Source organism: Silene latifolia, chromosome 6 (genome assembly GCF_048544455.1).
Source record: "Silene latifolia isolate original U9 population chromosome 6, ASM4854445v1, whole genome shotgun sequence".
NCBI lineage: Eukaryota > Viridiplantae > Streptophyta > Magnoliopsida > Caryophyllales > Caryophyllaceae > Silene > Silene latifolia.
The window spans coordinates 76,608,645-76,626,335 of NC_133531.1; the positions used below are offsets into that span (position 1 = coordinate 76,608,645).

General features: G+C 35.9%; 1 protein-coding gene and 1 non-coding gene across 2 annotated transcripts; both read left to right on the forward strand.

The window, feature by feature from the left end:
- The first annotated feature begins 2,602 nt into the window (after positions 1-2,602).
- Positions 2,603-3,280, forward strand: LOC141588245 (uncharacterized). Its single transcript, XM_074409697.1, has one exon. It carries the CDS (start codon positions 2,603-2,605, stop codon positions 3,278-3,280), a length of 678 nt encoding a protein of 225 aa, XP_074265798.1.
- Positions 3,281-11,529: 8,249 nt separating this feature from the next.
- LOC141589381 (small nucleolar RNA R71) lies at positions 11,530-11,636 on the forward strand. The gene has a single exon (XR_012520322.1). It is a non-coding gene; the product is annotated as a small nucleolar RNA R71 (small nucleolar RNA).
- The last annotated feature ends 6,055 nt before the right edge of the window (positions 11,637-17,691 follow it).

Below are 17,691 nucleotides of genomic sequence, written 5' to 3' on the forward strand. Positions count from 1 at the left end.
GTGAAAGTAATGGAACTATAATCTATAAAGATAGAGTGGGAGTATAGCACACATGTCTTATTGTTAAAAATATTGCTTTTCGAAAGTAATGGTATTATGACCTTGTCCCAAATCGACCTTGTTGCATACGAGCCATAGCATTACAATCCAAAAATTGTTACTCAAGAGTAGATTTACGTTAAGGCGAGGGTCTCTTTAAAGTAAATAGAGCTTTAGAGTACTTAAATGCATAGATTAACATGGAGATGTTGATCGAGATAAATAATGTTAGGAATTGCCGCATTTCATTTTAATGAAGAATGGCAGATGATAATTAAAATTCGCTTTTCTAAAATGGTAATTTAGAGAAGGATGTGTTTGGAACACAAAATCTTAGATAAAGATCTAAGAATCCTAACGTATTATGCGTAGCTTTCTTAAGTGATCCTAGAATGGTCTTTAGCAAGCATTAATGGATTATACTTTTCGTTCATGTGATAATTGAGAATGGTATCATTCACATGATTGAAGAATCATGTTTATACATGAAGTTAAGTGGGAGCCAGAATTATTTTTCCATGTCTTATATGTTAATAACATATTACTTATTGAGAATAATGTAGCAATACTCTCCACTATGAAGAGTGATTGGGAGACTAAGAAAAGGTGCGATATATTTTAGATTACCGAATCTATGTGAGAGAATATTGGCATAGAATCGAGAGTCTTATGGTGATAAGATCTTTCATATCTGTTAAACATCAACAAGGTTGAATAGGTTATTCATGTTTATGAAAGTGGAATTACTATGATGGAGTCATGATCGTTCACTGAACCTGTTAAGTTGTTGATCACATGAAATCATTTGCTGATGATTCCGCCATTAGAATGATCATGTATGCCAACAGACGCACACGTCGTGATGAACCATATGCTAGGAGCACAATAAGTCAATGACAAGTTAATTCATAAGATGGTCTTGTGAAAGCCTTAAAGAACATCCTTGAGATTCTTGAGAAGAATCAAGGATTTGTTCATATGTTTGGATATGATAAACTAAGTTATGTGTTGAAGGGTTGCACAAACTTTAGTTTCCAAACCAAAAAGGATTTGGAGAAATCCTAGGCTGTTTTTATTGACTAAGGAGTAAGAAACTAGAGAAGTGTTTTAGTTTTGACCATTGCAAATTCTACAAAAGGAATCTAAGTAAATTGTGATAAAATGGTCAACGTAGGGATCAAGGGTGAATCCCTCTACAAATGACTTTATCACATGTTATGCGATAACAATGGGAGCATCTTTCAAGTTAAAGAGTCCAAGTCTAGTAAGAAGACTAGACAAATACTTAGAGATAAATTCAAGTTATTAGAAATAACATTGAATAGATAGCTGGCCGGAGTTTCGTTTTCGGTTACTTGTCGTTAGGAGTACCTAGACCAAAACAATATTTATAACTTCACAAACTACTCTACTATTATTAAAGAGGTAAGTAAAGGTCGGATCCCAAGGGACGGGTATTGATGTAGGATTTTCGATTGCAAGTGGTCGTGTCTAAGGGTGTCACAATTTGCGTTGAGGTAGAAGATCGCTAAACTAAATAACAATGTAAACAAAAGCTACCCCTGCCGCTGTTACTGATTATAGACCAATCTCCTGCTGTACTGTCTTCTATAAGACAGTGAGCAAGATCCTGGCTAATAGGATCCAAACTGTCCTCCCCTCCCTTGTAGGACCTGAGCAGGCTGCTTTTGTCAAGCATAGAAGTATTTTTGAAAACATAATGTTTTCACAGACTCTTGTTAAAGGGTATAATAGGAGTAATATCTCTCCTAGGTGTTTGATTAAAGTTAACATCAGGAAAGCTTTTGACTCTCTTCATTGGGAGTTTATTGCTAATATGCTCAAGGGCTATGGCTTTCCTCAAAAATTTGTAGATTGGGTCTTGGGATGCATTACTAGTCCTTGGTATTCTTTGAAATTGAATGGCCAAATCTCTGGTTTTTTCCCTGGTAAGAGTGGGGTTAGACAGGGAGATCCCCTTTCCCCTTATCTTTTTGTTTTGGGGATGGAAATTCTTTCCAGATATCTCAGAACTCTTTGCTCTCTCCCTAATGTCTCTCATCACCCCAAATGCAGCAGAATTAATTTGACTCATCTCATCTTTGCTGATAACCTTATGGTCTTCACTAGAGGGTATGTCCCTTCTGTTCAGGCTGTCCAACAGATGCTTCACCAGTTTGAAGCTTTTTCTGGTCTTTCTGCTAATGTTGAAAAGACTAACATTTATTTTGGAGGAGTGCATCCTGATATCAAAACTGCCATTCTTGCTGTCACTGGCTTCTCTGAAGGACAGTTCCGTTTTAGGTATCTTGGCATTCCTTTGACTACTTCAAGGCTCAATCTGAACATGTTTGATGACCTTATTTTGAAAGTCCAGCATGTCATTCAGCATTGGTCTTCTCATTTACTTACTTATGCTGGTAGAGTTTAGCTTCTGAACTCTGTTGTGTTTGGCATTGAGAATTTCTGGTGCTCTAGCATTCTTCTTCCACAAGAAGTCATTAGAAAACTAAATCAGTCTTGCAAGAGGTATTTTTGGGGGCATTCTTCTGGAGAGAAGAGAATGGTCTTCAAAAAGTGGGAGGATATTTGTAAACCCTGGGATGCTGGAGGCTTTAATGTCAAAGATTTAGCCACCTGGAATGTAGCCTTGCTTTGTAAATGGCTGTTTCTTCTTTCTTCTCCAAATTCAGGTATTTGGGCCACCTGGTATCAGCATTATGTTGTTGCCTCTGAGAATATCTGGAATGTGCAAACCAAGGCTAGTTACTCTACAAGTTTTAAAGGCATTCTTAAGGTCAAAGACAAATTACTGTCCCTGGCTGGTTCTATCCAGGCTGCTGCAGACCTGTTGCAGAGCTGGGCTGGTGGTCCTAAATTCAATCTTGGCTTAGCTTATGGTTGCTTGAGAAATGTCTCTGCTCTTGGAGATTGGACCATATCGCTTATGCATAACCGAATTATGCCCACTCATAGGATAATCTGTTCTCTTGCTGTACAACAACATCTAGCCACAATTGATAACCTTCAAGTTAGGGGCATTCAGTTGGCTAATAGATGCTCCCTTTGTCAGAATGGGCTTGAGAGCCACGATCATCTTTTTTTCAAATGTGACTATTCTGCTGCTGTTTGGGATAGACTGCTGCAATGGATGGGTTCTCCTCATTTGAGTTATGCTCTGGTTACCATCTTGGAAAATTCTGGAGCAACTGGGAAGCATTGTAGATGGGAGCATGCTTGATTTCAGGTTACTGTTGCTGCTGCAGTTTACCAGCTTTGGGGAGAACGCAATGCTAGAATTTTCTCTAATCGACATTCTAGTATTGATGCTTGTGTCCATCATGTTAAATATTTTGTTTGTGTTAGGATGTTTATGTGGAAAACACATAAAAATTATAGGTGTATTGTTGATAGACTAAGTACCTAGTGAGTTACTAGTCTAGTGGATAGTTTTTGCAAAATTTCCTTGTAATTTCATTTACTATTAAATGAAATGATATCTTTTTTGCAAAAAAAATGTAAACAAACAAGCAAGATGATTAAAATGAGATGTAAGCAAATGATTAAAAGCACTAGGGTGTCATGGGTTCATATGGGATTCATGGGGTTTGATCATACAAACATGTTTTCAACTAGATGCAAGCAATTATTGTTGTGATGGGATCGAGTTAGTGTATATCTTACAATCCCTAGGAAGGTTTGGGTCCCGTAGCCGAATCGATTAGATTTGTACAACACCTACAAGTTGACTTAATCCTCCCTATCCAACTATATGCATGGTCTAATGGGACTCGAGTTGGTTTATGTCTTACAAGTCTCATTGAAAAGATAAGTGATGGGTAAAAAATGCAAGGATTCATAGGCTCGTATTTCATCAAACATAACATGTGCATAAGTTGAAATTACAACAAGCAAGCAAATTAATTATGAAAGCATATTAGATTAAGCATGAATCAATCCCCATGTTGGTTTCCCCTACTTCCCCATTAACCCTAGTTAAGATGACTACTCACTAATTATCAAGTTTAACATGCTAACAAGGTTGTCAATCATACTAGCAAGACAAAACATGATGAATAAATGAAGATGATTAACAATAATTAAAAAGGGATTAAGAGAATTATACCTAATGATGATTCCAAAATAATAAGCAAAGAATTATAGAAGTACTTGATGAATGATTGGAAGGTTGTCAATCCTCCAAATAAACCCCAAATAATCTTCAATTACCCAAAATAAATGATGAACAATAGAGAAATTATGGAAATGAGATTTGTATTAATGCTTAATTAAAAGTTGATTACAAGATTAAAATGAGATTAAGATTGCATAAGAAAAACATGATAATCTAATTAGTACAATGGGGTATTTATCCTAAGGATTAAGTACATAAATTAGGGTTACTAAGGGCTTAAATGACGATTAAGACCCTTAAGAAAAGTTGAGGAAATGCTCCTCTTGAAGTAGATGCTCATCTTTGCCCATCTACTTCATTATTTACATAGGCCTTCTAGTCTTGTCTTTACTTTGATGCTTGGTCATTAGATTCGATCAATTTAGCTCTATTTTGCCATGAAAATGCAAGGTTTGCACTTCTCTCCTACCAAGTAAACAAAACCTCAAAGAATATGCAAAACGAAAGACTAAAGATAGTAAATGACCCAATTATGCACTAAAAAGCATAGGAACGAGGCTAATTCGGGGACTAAATATGCTCAAATGTTGGTCAAATCAAATATCCCCAAACCGAACCTTTGCTCGTCCCGAGTAAAGAGGTGAAAAAACTAGGACCCTTATTTAAACTAACCTACTAATATAGCCGATATGAGACAATTAGCGGGTCTCACTCCGCCCCTTCAACTCACAACAAGACAACCATGAGGTAGGATGCCTTCTTGCAAGGCAAGGTGGGTCTTGCCAAAATGGCGACACATCCAAGCATTAAAGCACACAAAATCAAGTTATGGATGCATATATAAAAGAATAACCATTTTTCTCATCTAAGTGGCGGAAATTATCTAAAGGGGAAACAATTTTAGGGTACACATTCCATTATAGATATGGTTTCTTCAAACTACTAAGCCTAGAATGATACCAATAAATCACCTCCAAGTTTTGTTAAGCTAGGGTACCTTTGTCCTCAATCGTTAAATGCTTTTGTCAAAAATAGACTCCCTATGTTGTTAGAAACACTAGAAGATCGCGGAATTCCACTTCTTGCCTAGACAAGAAGAAGGGTCGTCCCCTCTCTACCATGCACAAAAGTGGATTCGATGGATAAATGGATCATTTGAATTAGAGTTTCATATGGGAGTTTGCTTTTTGTTGTTGTTTTTCCCCCCAATTTGTTGTGGCATTAGACATTTGAGAACACTTTCTTTTTGCCATTTCTTTGATGTTTGGCTTTTCAATACTTGACAGTTTCAACTTTTCCTTGCATTTCTTTTGAACATTTTCAAAGTCACCCCATTTGTAGGGAGGGTGCTTATATTTGAAGCATAGGAGTCTATTTTTGCTCTTCTTTTCTTTTGATGCATTTTGCAAACTTTTTCAACTTTCATTTCATTTCTTGAACTCAAATTTTTGAACATTTTTTGTGCCCATTCCCTTTGATGACAAAATGTGGTAGAACATGGATGATGGTTGCATGGTTTCAAGGGTCACCTTGGAATAAACGGCAGCCAAGGAGTTATCACACCACAGGGGACTCTTGACTAGGCCTTAATCCATGGGTCAAAGGATACTAGCATGACACATCCTAGGGTGTTTTACAAGTATTCTAACAAGCAAAGTCTTAAGAAGAAAAAGTATCTACAAGGGCCAATATACACTTGTCAAGCTTCCCAAATAGACGGTTTCACAAAATTTTTCCTAAATGCAACTATATGCCATGATGCAACTAACATTTATACATCCTAATGCATATGATTTTACCAACTAGTATGCCAAATAATCTAAATGCAATCCTATAATCACATTGTTTATACCGCATCAATCAAAATAAAGGCACATAGTCATTAACATAAAGAGGAGAAAGGAGATTGGAAAGATCATACCATGCGGTCTTCAATATCCTCATTTCTCGGATGTGGTGTAGTCAATCAATGTGAAAAAGGATGAACAAACACAGTATATACAATATATACAATATATACAAGACTACAGTACAAAGGAAAAGAACATGTTTTTGGATTTTTTAATTTTTTTCAAATTTTTATGTATTTTTCAAAAAATTTCAATTTTTTTGGTTTTTTTGTTTTAAAAAGTCAAGTTAGAATTTCCCATCCCCACACTAGTATGGGCATTGTCCTCAATGGTCAATACGATAGGAAATTATGCAATTTATATGAATATGCATGATTTTTAAACTAAATGCAAACTAAACTACACTACACTACATGATGCATGTGTTTTTGTTATGATGGAGAGCATAATTTAGATTAGCTCCCAATGCATATGCATAAACTTCCCCAAACCAAAATAGACACTATTTCTAATGTCAAAAATTTTGGGGGAGTTCATGCACAAAAATGCAATGCATGAAACTAAAATTTGTCATTTTGGATTTTGAAAATGGGAACAATAAAATGAACACCTTAATGGAACTAAGGTGTTAGTCCTCTAATGTTGCTAGGACTCCATAAATATGATCAAGATAAAAATAAAAACAAGAGAAGTAGACAAACCATAAAGGAGGTGTAAGAATATAAGATCCTTCAAGAGTTTGCTAATCCTCACCCATTGTGTCATCATCATTATCGTCATCAATCTCCTCACTTGAGGCATCATCAACCTCCATGGATGTGTAGTCATTTCCACTCTCACTTGCACTTTATTGTTCATCCTCACTTTCCTCTTCTTCTTAAAATTCTTCATCTTCATCACCTCTTGCTCACCACTCTCATCAACAACCATATCCTCACCCGGTCTACCACCTCTAGAAGTGCTAGGAAAGAATACCTCCTTATCCGGCCAACTAGGCCAAGGACAAGATGGATCGAGAAGTCCTTGCCTAGCAGGATGTAGGAGGGGCGGATATTGTGCTTTGTAAGCATCAACGCTATCATCATAAGCTTGTCTATGCATTTCCTTCATCAATAGAGTCAAGTAGTCGTTTCCCGGCTTGGCATTTTCGGGTTTGAACTCGTGGTAGACAAATGGATAAGGTGGGGTGATAATGGAGGAGGAGGGCTCGGCAACTTCTTCCCCTTGGTGTTGAATGATGTATTCGGCTTCTTCGGAGAGTGGGAGAAGGTAATTCGGTCTATGAACAATCAAGCGGCAAATTTTGCTAGGCAATGTGAAGGATTTAGATTCATTTGTCAACCACCCAAATTTGTTGTCAAGAGTATCATTCTTGACCCATTTAAACTTTTGAACCATGGTGGGCAAATCAATAAGATGGCCTCCTTTTACCGGTGTATAAGTGTTATTTTTGTTGAAATCTCGGTTAAAGTGCTTAGCCAAGTAAGTCACTAATCCTCCATTGACAATAAAGGCCGTGCCTTCTTTGCCACAATCAACATTAAGCCATCTATCAATCAAAAGTCGTAAAGCATTATATGGCTTGGTGAACTCTCTCCCAATGTTCAAAGCCGACTCAAGAAGAACAAAATCAAGTTCGGTAAGATGATTTGTGCCTTTCCTAGCTATCAAGGTATGCCCAACAACCTTATGCCATACTCTTATGCCCGGATGATGGACTAAGAGAGCACGACAATCATGATAAGATGTGAATTCTTTTCCGAAAATGGATTTCCATAGAGGAGCGGAGTCATACTTGGTAGGCTTATTTGTAAAAGCCGGGTTATCACTAAGGCCAAATATTTTACCAATCTCGTCATAAGATAAGCATCTATCCACATTCTCAAGATGAAACTCAATACTGGTTCGGGTCTCCACCTTTGTGACTTTCAAAGAGCTCAAAAACTCTAAGGTGAGGGAAGAGTAAGTCAATTCTTGCATTTCAAACAATTTACTCAACCCTATAGACTCGAAAAAGGTCTTTGTTTGCTCAAGGACACCCAATTTCGACAATATATCTTGACAAATGAACTTGGTAGGCAAGATAGTTTTCTTAGCAAAGGAAATAAGTTTCTTCCTATGGGAGTCGGAAGTGAAAATTACCTCCGGATAATCGGCTAGTTGTTCAATGACTTGAGTAGTAGAAGTAGTAGCTTCCATGGGAGGATTTTGTTCTTGAATCTCCAACCTTGCATTATGAACTACCAATGCCTTTGATGCTTGTTTATCTTGAAGAGCTTGTTGTCTCTTAGAAAGGTTCTTCTTTTGGGGTGCCTTGCTTCCACCTTTTGTTCTTGCCATACTCCTTTGCTTAGTAACACCAATAAAAGCTTGAAATCTTCAATTTCTAGTAATACCCAAATCGATTTAGGATAGATGAATGTTGCCTTGTATCCCAAAAATTGACTCAAAACTTGAAGATTTTGGTGTTTTAATCACTTGTTGTTGCTAAAGGAGTGATTTAATTTTGTTTTGAGGAAGTTTGGATTTGATTTGGTTGATTTTGGTTGAGAAATTTGATTTTTGTTGATGGAGAGGATGAGGGTTTTGGGGTTTTGGGTAGTGTTTGTGTTTGAAAGAATGGAAATAAATTGGGAAAGTGGGGTTTAAAGACCCGTTGGATTTTTGAAAAGCAGAGGGAGACGAGCGGATAGTCCTCGGGACGCTCAGATTCTTTGGATTCTGGGTTCAGGAAAAGACGCCTGGGGACGAGCATCTCAAAGGTAGAATGAGCGGATTCTTGAGCTGGGACGAGCGTCCTATGCTGGAGACGCTCGGATTCCTTCCCAGGCAGAAATCCCAAAAATTGACAGTGTAAAGACGAGCGTTTTTCCTCTGGGACGACCGTCCTGGCTGAGACGAGCCGATTCCTTGCTGGGACGCTCAGATTCTCAGTCAGACCCAAAAAATATTATTGCAGCTTCACAAGACGAGCGACTTATGCCCTGGACGCTCGGGTTTACTTCAAGACGAGCGGATTCCCTTCTGGGATGCTCGAATTTTGCCTCTTCCTCACGGATTCAGGTCCATCTGTGGGTGCTTCGTAACCCGTGTCATTCATTCTTTAATTCTTGTGTCCTCCATTGTAGGGGCACTATAAAAGCTCAGATAGCCTAGGCAATTGCTATCCCCACACTAAGGGAAAACACTACACATAAATAGACTCATAAGTCCCTACCTCACTTCTCTCAAAATGATGAAAATCTTGATCAAGGCATAGAAAATGCAAATCCAAAATTGACAAAAATGCAATACAATAATTAAAATGCAAGTTAAGGAGTTAGAATATTTACAAGTGGTGGTTTAGGGAGGACTCCACCAAACTCTCATCCAATAATTAGACGTCAAGAGGGCATGTTCAAGGTGTTGTTGATGTTACTCAACACCTTGAAGAAGTAGTCGAAAGCTTGTTCATTGTCATGATAATGATTTTCAATAGACCTTTGCACTTGTTGTTCTCCATGATGGTCTTGGGTCATAGCATTATCAATATAGGTATTGAATATCCCTTCAAACTCATCATCCCAAAGACCGCATACTTTGTCTACTTGATCACTAAAAATGTCATGAGTTGATGAAGACAACTCTCCTTCCTTCTTATCTTGGCCAATGAGGCCTTCTTCTTCACTTGTCATGGGTGAGCTTTTCAAGCTCTCTTTGTTGCAATTTCCTTGCTCTTTTGATGAAGCATCATCCACTTTCTTCTTCTATTGAAATGCCAACTTCTTCCTATCATCTTTCCGGCTATAGTGATCAACCATAAAACATGGCTCATGCAATCGTGGAGCTCTCATTGTCTTGTCAAGATTGAAAGTGATGGTTTCATCTCCCACTTCAAGGGTGAACTCTCCATGTTTTACATCGATCACCGCTCCCACGGTGTGCAAGAATGGTCTTTCTAAGATAATAGGAATGTTGGAGTCTTCTTCCATGTCAACAATAACAAAATCCACCGGGATGAAGAATTTGCCAATTCTTACCGGCACAACTTCCCATACCCCTAAAGTTGTCTTTGTTGATCTATCCGCCATTTGAAGCGTGATATTTGTGCACTTGAGTTCTCCCATTCCTAGCCTCTTGCTTACCGAATAAGGCATGACACTAACACTTGCCCCAAGGTCACATAGAGCTTTGTTAATTGTAGTGTCACCAATAGTGCATGGAATGAAGAAACTTCCCGAATCCTTTAGTTTTGGAGGTAAACTTCCTTGTAGGATAGCACTACTCACCTTAGTGAAAGCAATAATCTCAAGCTTCCGGATGGATTTATTCTTTGTAAGAATATCTTTCATATATTTTGCATAGGCCGGAACGTGATTGATTAACTCCGTAAATGGAATCGAGACTTCTAAATTCTTCACAATCTCCATGAATTTTCCAAGTTGGTCATCAAACTTAGGCTTAGCTTGATGACTCGGGAATGGAAGTCTAATCACAATAGGCTCCTTCTCTTTGGCCTTTTCTTCATCCTTCTTTGAAACTTCTTGAATGGTGGGTTCTTCTTCCCTAGAGTTTTGCACAACTCTTTCCTTGTCACTAGTCTCCACAATGTTATCCTCAACTAGCTTCTTTGGCCCTTCATAGCTTGTACCACTCTTCAAGTGGATGGCACTCACCGATTCATGTCTTGGGGGATTACTTTGAGGTGGTAATTGCCCCTTTTGTCTTTGAGAGCTCGAAGATGCTAATTGAGTCATTTGGGTTTCCAACATTTTTGTGTGAGCTAGGATGTTGTTGATGGTGATGTCTTTTGCTTGGCTATCCTTTTGCATTTGAGTGAAAAATTCTTGTTGGTTCTTTTGCATTTGGAGGACCGCTTTTTGAACATCAAAACCTTGGTCATTTGATTGAGTGTATGGAGTTTGATTTTGGTAACCTTGGTTTTGGTTGTAAAAGGGTCTTTGATTTTGGTTTCTCATTGGAGGTGGGGTGTATGTTGTTTGAGGGTTTTGAACATTTTGGCTGTTGTATGAGAGATTTGGATGGAATTTGGTGTTTTCATTGTAGTAGTTGGAATAAGGGGTACCACTCTTGTATGCTTGAAAAGCATTCACTTGTTCATTAATTCCCCTACATTCACTTTGGTCATGTCCCAAAGTTCCACAATTCTCACATATTCCACTTGGAATTGATGAAGATGCCACCATGGCATTAACATGTTGCTTCGGTGATTTGGAGGCTTCTTCAAGCTTAGCCATAGCCTTCTCAAACTTCAAGTTGATGGTATCAATATGAGCACTAAGTTGAGCACCCAATTGAGTAATAGAGTCCACTTCATGCTTTCCTCCTCTAGTAGCCTTTCGAGGTCTACTATATTGTGAGTTATGGACCGCCATTTCCTCAATCTTATTCCAAGTTTGATTATCGTCAATTTCGATGAACATACCATTTGATCCCATGTTGAGAATGTTTCGAGAGTCTTCATAAAGATCATTCCAAAATTGTTGTACCAAGAACCACTCGCTAAGTCCATGATGAGGACATGAGCGACAAGTTCCTTTGTATCACTCCCAAGCTTCATACAAAGATTCTTCGTCCCTTTGTTTAAATCCCGTGATTTGGGCTCTTAGCATGTTAGTCTTTTCCGTAGGATAGAACTTTTTGTAGAAAGCAAGAGCCAATTTCTTCCAAGAGTCGATACCAAGAGTAGCTTTATCAAGGCTCTTTAACCTTTATTTCGCAGTACCAATCAAAGAAATAGGAAATAAGACCCATCGAATTTGGTCTTGAGTCACTCCGGTTTGTGAAATTGCATCACAATAGTCATAAAAAGTCTCCATGTGAGAATAAGGGTCTTCACTAGGCATCCCCCCAAATTGGCTTCTTTCAACTAATTTGATAAATGCGGATTTTGTAATGAAATTACCGGTCAAGTGTTGTGGTGTGGGAGTACCATTGGGTAGGTTTTCCTCGGTTGGTACGGAATGTGATGAAAACTTAGGCATTATGGGTTAATTTTGTGGTTGATTTTGTCTTGGGTTCTCCTCTCCTTCTCTTGCAAAAGGGTTGATGAACTCAATAGTATTTAGATGAATATCTACAACCTCATCAATACCTCTCAAAGTATTTATAGCAAGTTTTCTATTGGTTGTCAAAGTTCTTTCAATTTTGTGATCAATGGGTAACAAGTTACCTTGTGATCTTCTAGACATGCAAAATATCAAACAACTTGAAAATAATTAGAATAAACCTTGAGGAGTTTTACTTTCCCAAGGCAAAGAAAGACACAACTAATAACAATCAAAGAAAATCAAATCAAGTTAACACCGTCCCCGGCAACGGCGCCATTTTTTTTTGGTCGGAGTGTCGTTTTCGGTTACTTGTCGTTAGGAGTACCTAGACCAAAACAATATTTATAACTTCACAAACTACTCTACTATTAGTAAAGAGGTAAGTAAAGGTCGGATCCCGAGGGACGGGTATTCAAGTAGGATTTTCGATTGCAAGTGGTCGTGACTAAGGGTGTCACAATTTGGGTTGAGGTAGAAGATCACTAAACTAAATAACAATGTAAACAAACAAGCAAGATGATTAAAATGAGATGTAAGCAAATGATTAAAAGCACTAGGGTGTCTTGGGTCATAAGGGATTCATGGGATTTGATCATACAAACATGTTTTCAACTAGATGCAAGCAATTATTGTTGTGATGGGATCGAGTTAGTTTATATCTTACAATCCCTAGGAAGGTTTAGGTCCCGGAGCCGAATCGATTAGATTGTACAACACCTACAAGTTGACTTAATCCTCCCTATCCAACTATATGCATGGTCTAATGAGACTCGAGTTGCTTTATGTCTTACAAGTCTCATTGAAAAGATAAGTGATGGGTAAAAAATGCAAGGATTCATAGGCTCGCATTTCATCAAACATAACATGTGCATAAGTTGAAATTACAACAAGAAAGCAAATTAATTATGAAAGCATATTAGATTAAGCATGAATCAATCCCCATGTTGGTTTCCCCTACTTCCCCATTAACCCTAGTTAAGATGACTACTCACTCATTATGAAGTTTAACATGCTAACAAGGTTGTCAATCATACTAGCAAGACAAAACATGATGAATAAATGAAGATGATTAACAATAATTAAAAATGGATTAAGAGAATTATACCTAATGATGATTCCAAAATAATAAGCAAAGAATAATAGAAGTACTTGATGAATGATTGGAAGGTTGTCAATCCTCCAAATAAACCCCAAATAATCTTCAATTACCCAAAATAAATGATGAACAATAGAGAAATTAAGGAAATGAGATTTGTATTAATGCTTAATTAAAAGTTGATTACATGATTAAAATGAGATTAAGATTGCATAAGAAGAACATGATAATCTAATTAGTACAATGGGGTATTTATACTAAGGATTAAGTACATAAATTAGGGGTACTAAGGGCTTAAATGACGATTAAGACCCTTAAGAAAAGTTGAGGAAATGCTCCTCTCGAAGTAGATGCTCATCTTTGCCCATCTACTTCATTATTTACATAGGTCTTCTAGTCTTGTCTTTACTTTGATGCTTGGTCATTATATTCAATCAATTTAGCTCCATTTTGCCATGAAAATGCAAGGTTTGCACTCCTCTCCTACCAAGGAAACAAAGCCACAAAGAATATGCAAAACAAAAGACTAAAGATAGTAAATGACCCAATTATGCACTAAAAAGCATAGGAACGAGGCTAATTCGGGGACTAAATATGCTCAAATGTTGGTCACATCAATAACAATTGACAATATGAATATATGGATATAGGGTATATCCACTTGCCAAGTTTTTATTGCATTTCGACTAGTGTAAAAGGTATACTAAAGATTATAAGATATGAAGTAGTAATAGTGTATTGACTATTCATATGTGATAATCGCATTTATCGTTTGAGTTTTATTAAACTCACCCATTACCTTGTTATATCCAAATGGGTTGTAGAGACAAATTGAACCCCATTAAAGTGAACTGGATTGACATGGTATTCGCCCCTAGTTACTTATATGAGGTGACGTCTCGAAGTGACTAGAGTGTGATGCGATTGATGGCAAGTTCAAGTGCCATAGAGTCATACGGGATGACTAGTCGATCACATAGGCAGACTGTATGAGACACTCTGTCGGGCAGTGACCGCTTATAGAGTTCTGGTAATTCATAAAGCCCGGTCGTGACAAGAGCTGCTATAGTATTCTTATGAGTCAATTCTTTTGACTAAAGACTATTCGCCCAACTTGGCACTGTTGGGAAATTTGTCCTCAACAATAGTGCGATCACATGATTTAAATATCATTATTAAATCTCATACCAAGAATACGAAAGGGATGATACATTACATATATAGTCAACTGATCAACATTAATCAGTAACGATTGGCTTGCTATAGTTTGACGTTACTGTCGTGGGACGGTGGTGGTCAGTTGATCCCTTAAGATCACACCTAAAGGATGATGCCCTTATCTATAAAGTTGATTAATTGTATGACGATGCAAGTTGATCAATTCCTTAAAATTGAACAATTCGATTTGTGAGAGAGAATAAATATCTTATTGTAATGGGATTAAATAAGATTTATTTTAGTAATAAAATGCTTTGTTACTAAAATTATTTTTTGTTTGAGAAACAATAGAGATAGGAATGAATGGTTAATTATAATTACAAGGTATTGTGAATTATAATCAAATGACCCATTTTATTTATGTTATCAAGTATCACTAGTCAATTTGTTGAATGTAATTTAATTAATTTATAAAATGATATTTATGTGATAAATATGCATTTAATTAATTAATAACATGTATCATACTACATGTGACATATTGTGTGACAAATGACAAATTGACAAAATAAAATGGTAGTCCATTTTATGAATATGGACCGAAATAATGGAGGTGGAAGGTGTTAGTGGGTGAATTATTTTATGAGATAAAATGACCTAATCATGGCTAACCTACACTAGCTTACACACCTACACTAAGTAGACTTACATGCCTATAATTTAGAGAAGTGAAAAAAAGCATTAAAAAAAGATGCCATCCTTGGCATTTTTGTCTCCTCCAACCGTGCTCCTCCTCCTATTATTGAGAATATGAGTTCTCTTATTTTTCATTCATTCATTAACACATGCAAGTTCATGCATTATTCTTTTTCTCTCTCTTTATCTTCATCAAAACATGATATTTTTGATCCAAATTGTTCATAAAAGATTACTAAAATTATTAATGTAATATATGAGTATTAGTAATCAATTTTAAGGTAAACTATTAAATAAATATCTAGCACATATTATTTAGTAGAGATATGGGATAATCTTGGGTGCTATGAAGAGGAGTGGCTTCTACACTTGAAGTCTTTGGAGGATCATCCTTTAATATATTGGAAAGCTCAAGAACTAACAAGAAGGAGATCTTGTTGGTGCCCATTTGACCGAAATTCACATGGTGAGAAATTGATTTTCTTATCTCTTTTTATTAAAGTTTGCATGCATAAGATCTAGAATTTATTTTATGACTAAATATATTTGAAACATATAAGAATATGTTGTATAATGAGATATAGATTTCCAACAAGCGGTATCATGAGCATAAGGTTGTTTGCATGCAAATCGGTTATTGTTTTTCCGAGTTATATGATTAACAAACAAAACTTGTAAATTTGTGTTATTATGATATATCACAAAATTAATTTTTGCATGTTAAAGTTTCTGATCCTAAAATGTATTTAGGAATTTTTGGTTAATTTATGGATTTTATTGTTCATTTTATATAATATTGGCATTAAAATGTGATTTTTATGATAAAAATGTCATTTTTAGACGAAAATTAGCTAAACTTCGAATTTTCCAGTGGTTTTTGGATATGTTTTCACATATATTATTTTTAGATGATCTGGAAATTGTCATAATTTTATGAGTTCTTATGCTCGAAATATGGATTTTTCATGTTAAAAATCGAATTTAAATGAAAAATAGGTTAATATGAGAAATATTTCGAATCTGGTCATAGAAATTTAGTATGTTGTCACATACAATTTTATAAGATGTGTGTAAAATAATTGGCTATAATGAAGTCTTTATGCATGATTTATGGATTTTTGATGAAAAATAGCATAAATAGTGACTTAATTAGTGAATAATTGGTAAAACATACTTCATGACTAAGGAAAAACGTCACATGTTGCATTTTATTATCTTTTTCAGATGTAAAATTTAAAAGTTGATGAATATAATTTTTCTCATGTTTTTATGATTTTTATTGATAAGGGTTTCATCGGTCATACCGTGCCCTTGTCGGATGTGTTTTGGGCTAAAGATAAATATTAATGTAATTTTATCGACCAAGAGTTCTAAAAGTAGAATCGATTAAAGCGTTAATCCACCGAGTTATATTGATAAGGGTTTTATCGGCCCTACCGTGCCCAAGTTAATATGAATTTGGATCTTGGAATCATTTATCATAGTTGGGTAGAGGTCACTATGTAAATGCTTTACTTGTTATTTACAAGTATTAATATAACGATAAATGTTAAGTTTTCCACTATTTCGTTATTATATTATTCTATTTCTTTACCACAATTCATATACGATATCATTTTGATTTTTGTTTCAAATCTCCATTAAAACATCGTAACTAAAGACAAAATTTGAATTTTCTTCTAAAACCTCAAATGAACCATTGTTAAGGATCTCTTGTAAAGAGTATAGATTAAAGTTATTCATTGTCAAACAGGTTTTTGATTCTTGACTAACACATCTACTTACAATGAATTGTTTCTAATTTTGGTAACTAGATTTGTTGGAAATCAAAATTGACCAAAATAACTCAACCACTTCAATGAAAGTTTTAAGACTAAAACGAACAAATGAAGAGTAATCTTCATGAATTCAATTTTGCTTCTTAAATCAAAAACTCATTGAAATGAGTGGGAGCATTCTCTTAAACCGTTAAGATGAGGACGAGGTTCAAGAAGTAAAGATTATAATGGAATTGATACAAGGTAATGTTAAAAGTAAAGTTGTTGAGAATAGCGATACTAAACCTATCAATCCCGACCGATAAAGTTTCCACTGTCTTAAATGTTGGACACTAGAAGGGAAACTACCCCAAATTATTGAAGAATCAACAAGTTAGTTGTGGGACATCTAATGGGACCTTCTTCTTTAAATGTTTATTTGATTAAACATAAATTTTGCTAATACTACTTAAATCGATATTAGAAACCTAGGTGGTGGTTTTCATCATTATGTTTGATACATAGGATGATTAGAATATGACGACTAGCAACAATAAAGTCGAGAGATAGAGTCATTGCGTACTAAATCTAGTTTTCGGGTTTGGAGTTGTACTTAATTGTGACTATTAAGTACATAAACTCTAAATAAGAATACAAACTTGTTAAGATACAAAAGAGGTTTCACTTTTGTGACTCTATACACCACGATTTGATGTATGGCTAGCCCATTATCAAGGTGATAATATTCTAAACCAAACTAGAATGATATATCATGAAGATAATGCTAGACTCAAATTGGTAACCCAAGATTAAACCTTAAATTCTGGAATGATTAACGCAAAGAGTTATTGATTACTCTTGAAACCATTAGATTGTTAATGGTATATGCGTATCTTGTATTCAAAGCAAG

Coding starts and splice junctions, on each gene's coding strand:
- LOC141588245 (XM_074409697.1), top strand. CDS start 2,603: ATGGTCTTCAAAAAGTGGGAGGATATTTGTAAACCCTGGGATGCTGGA.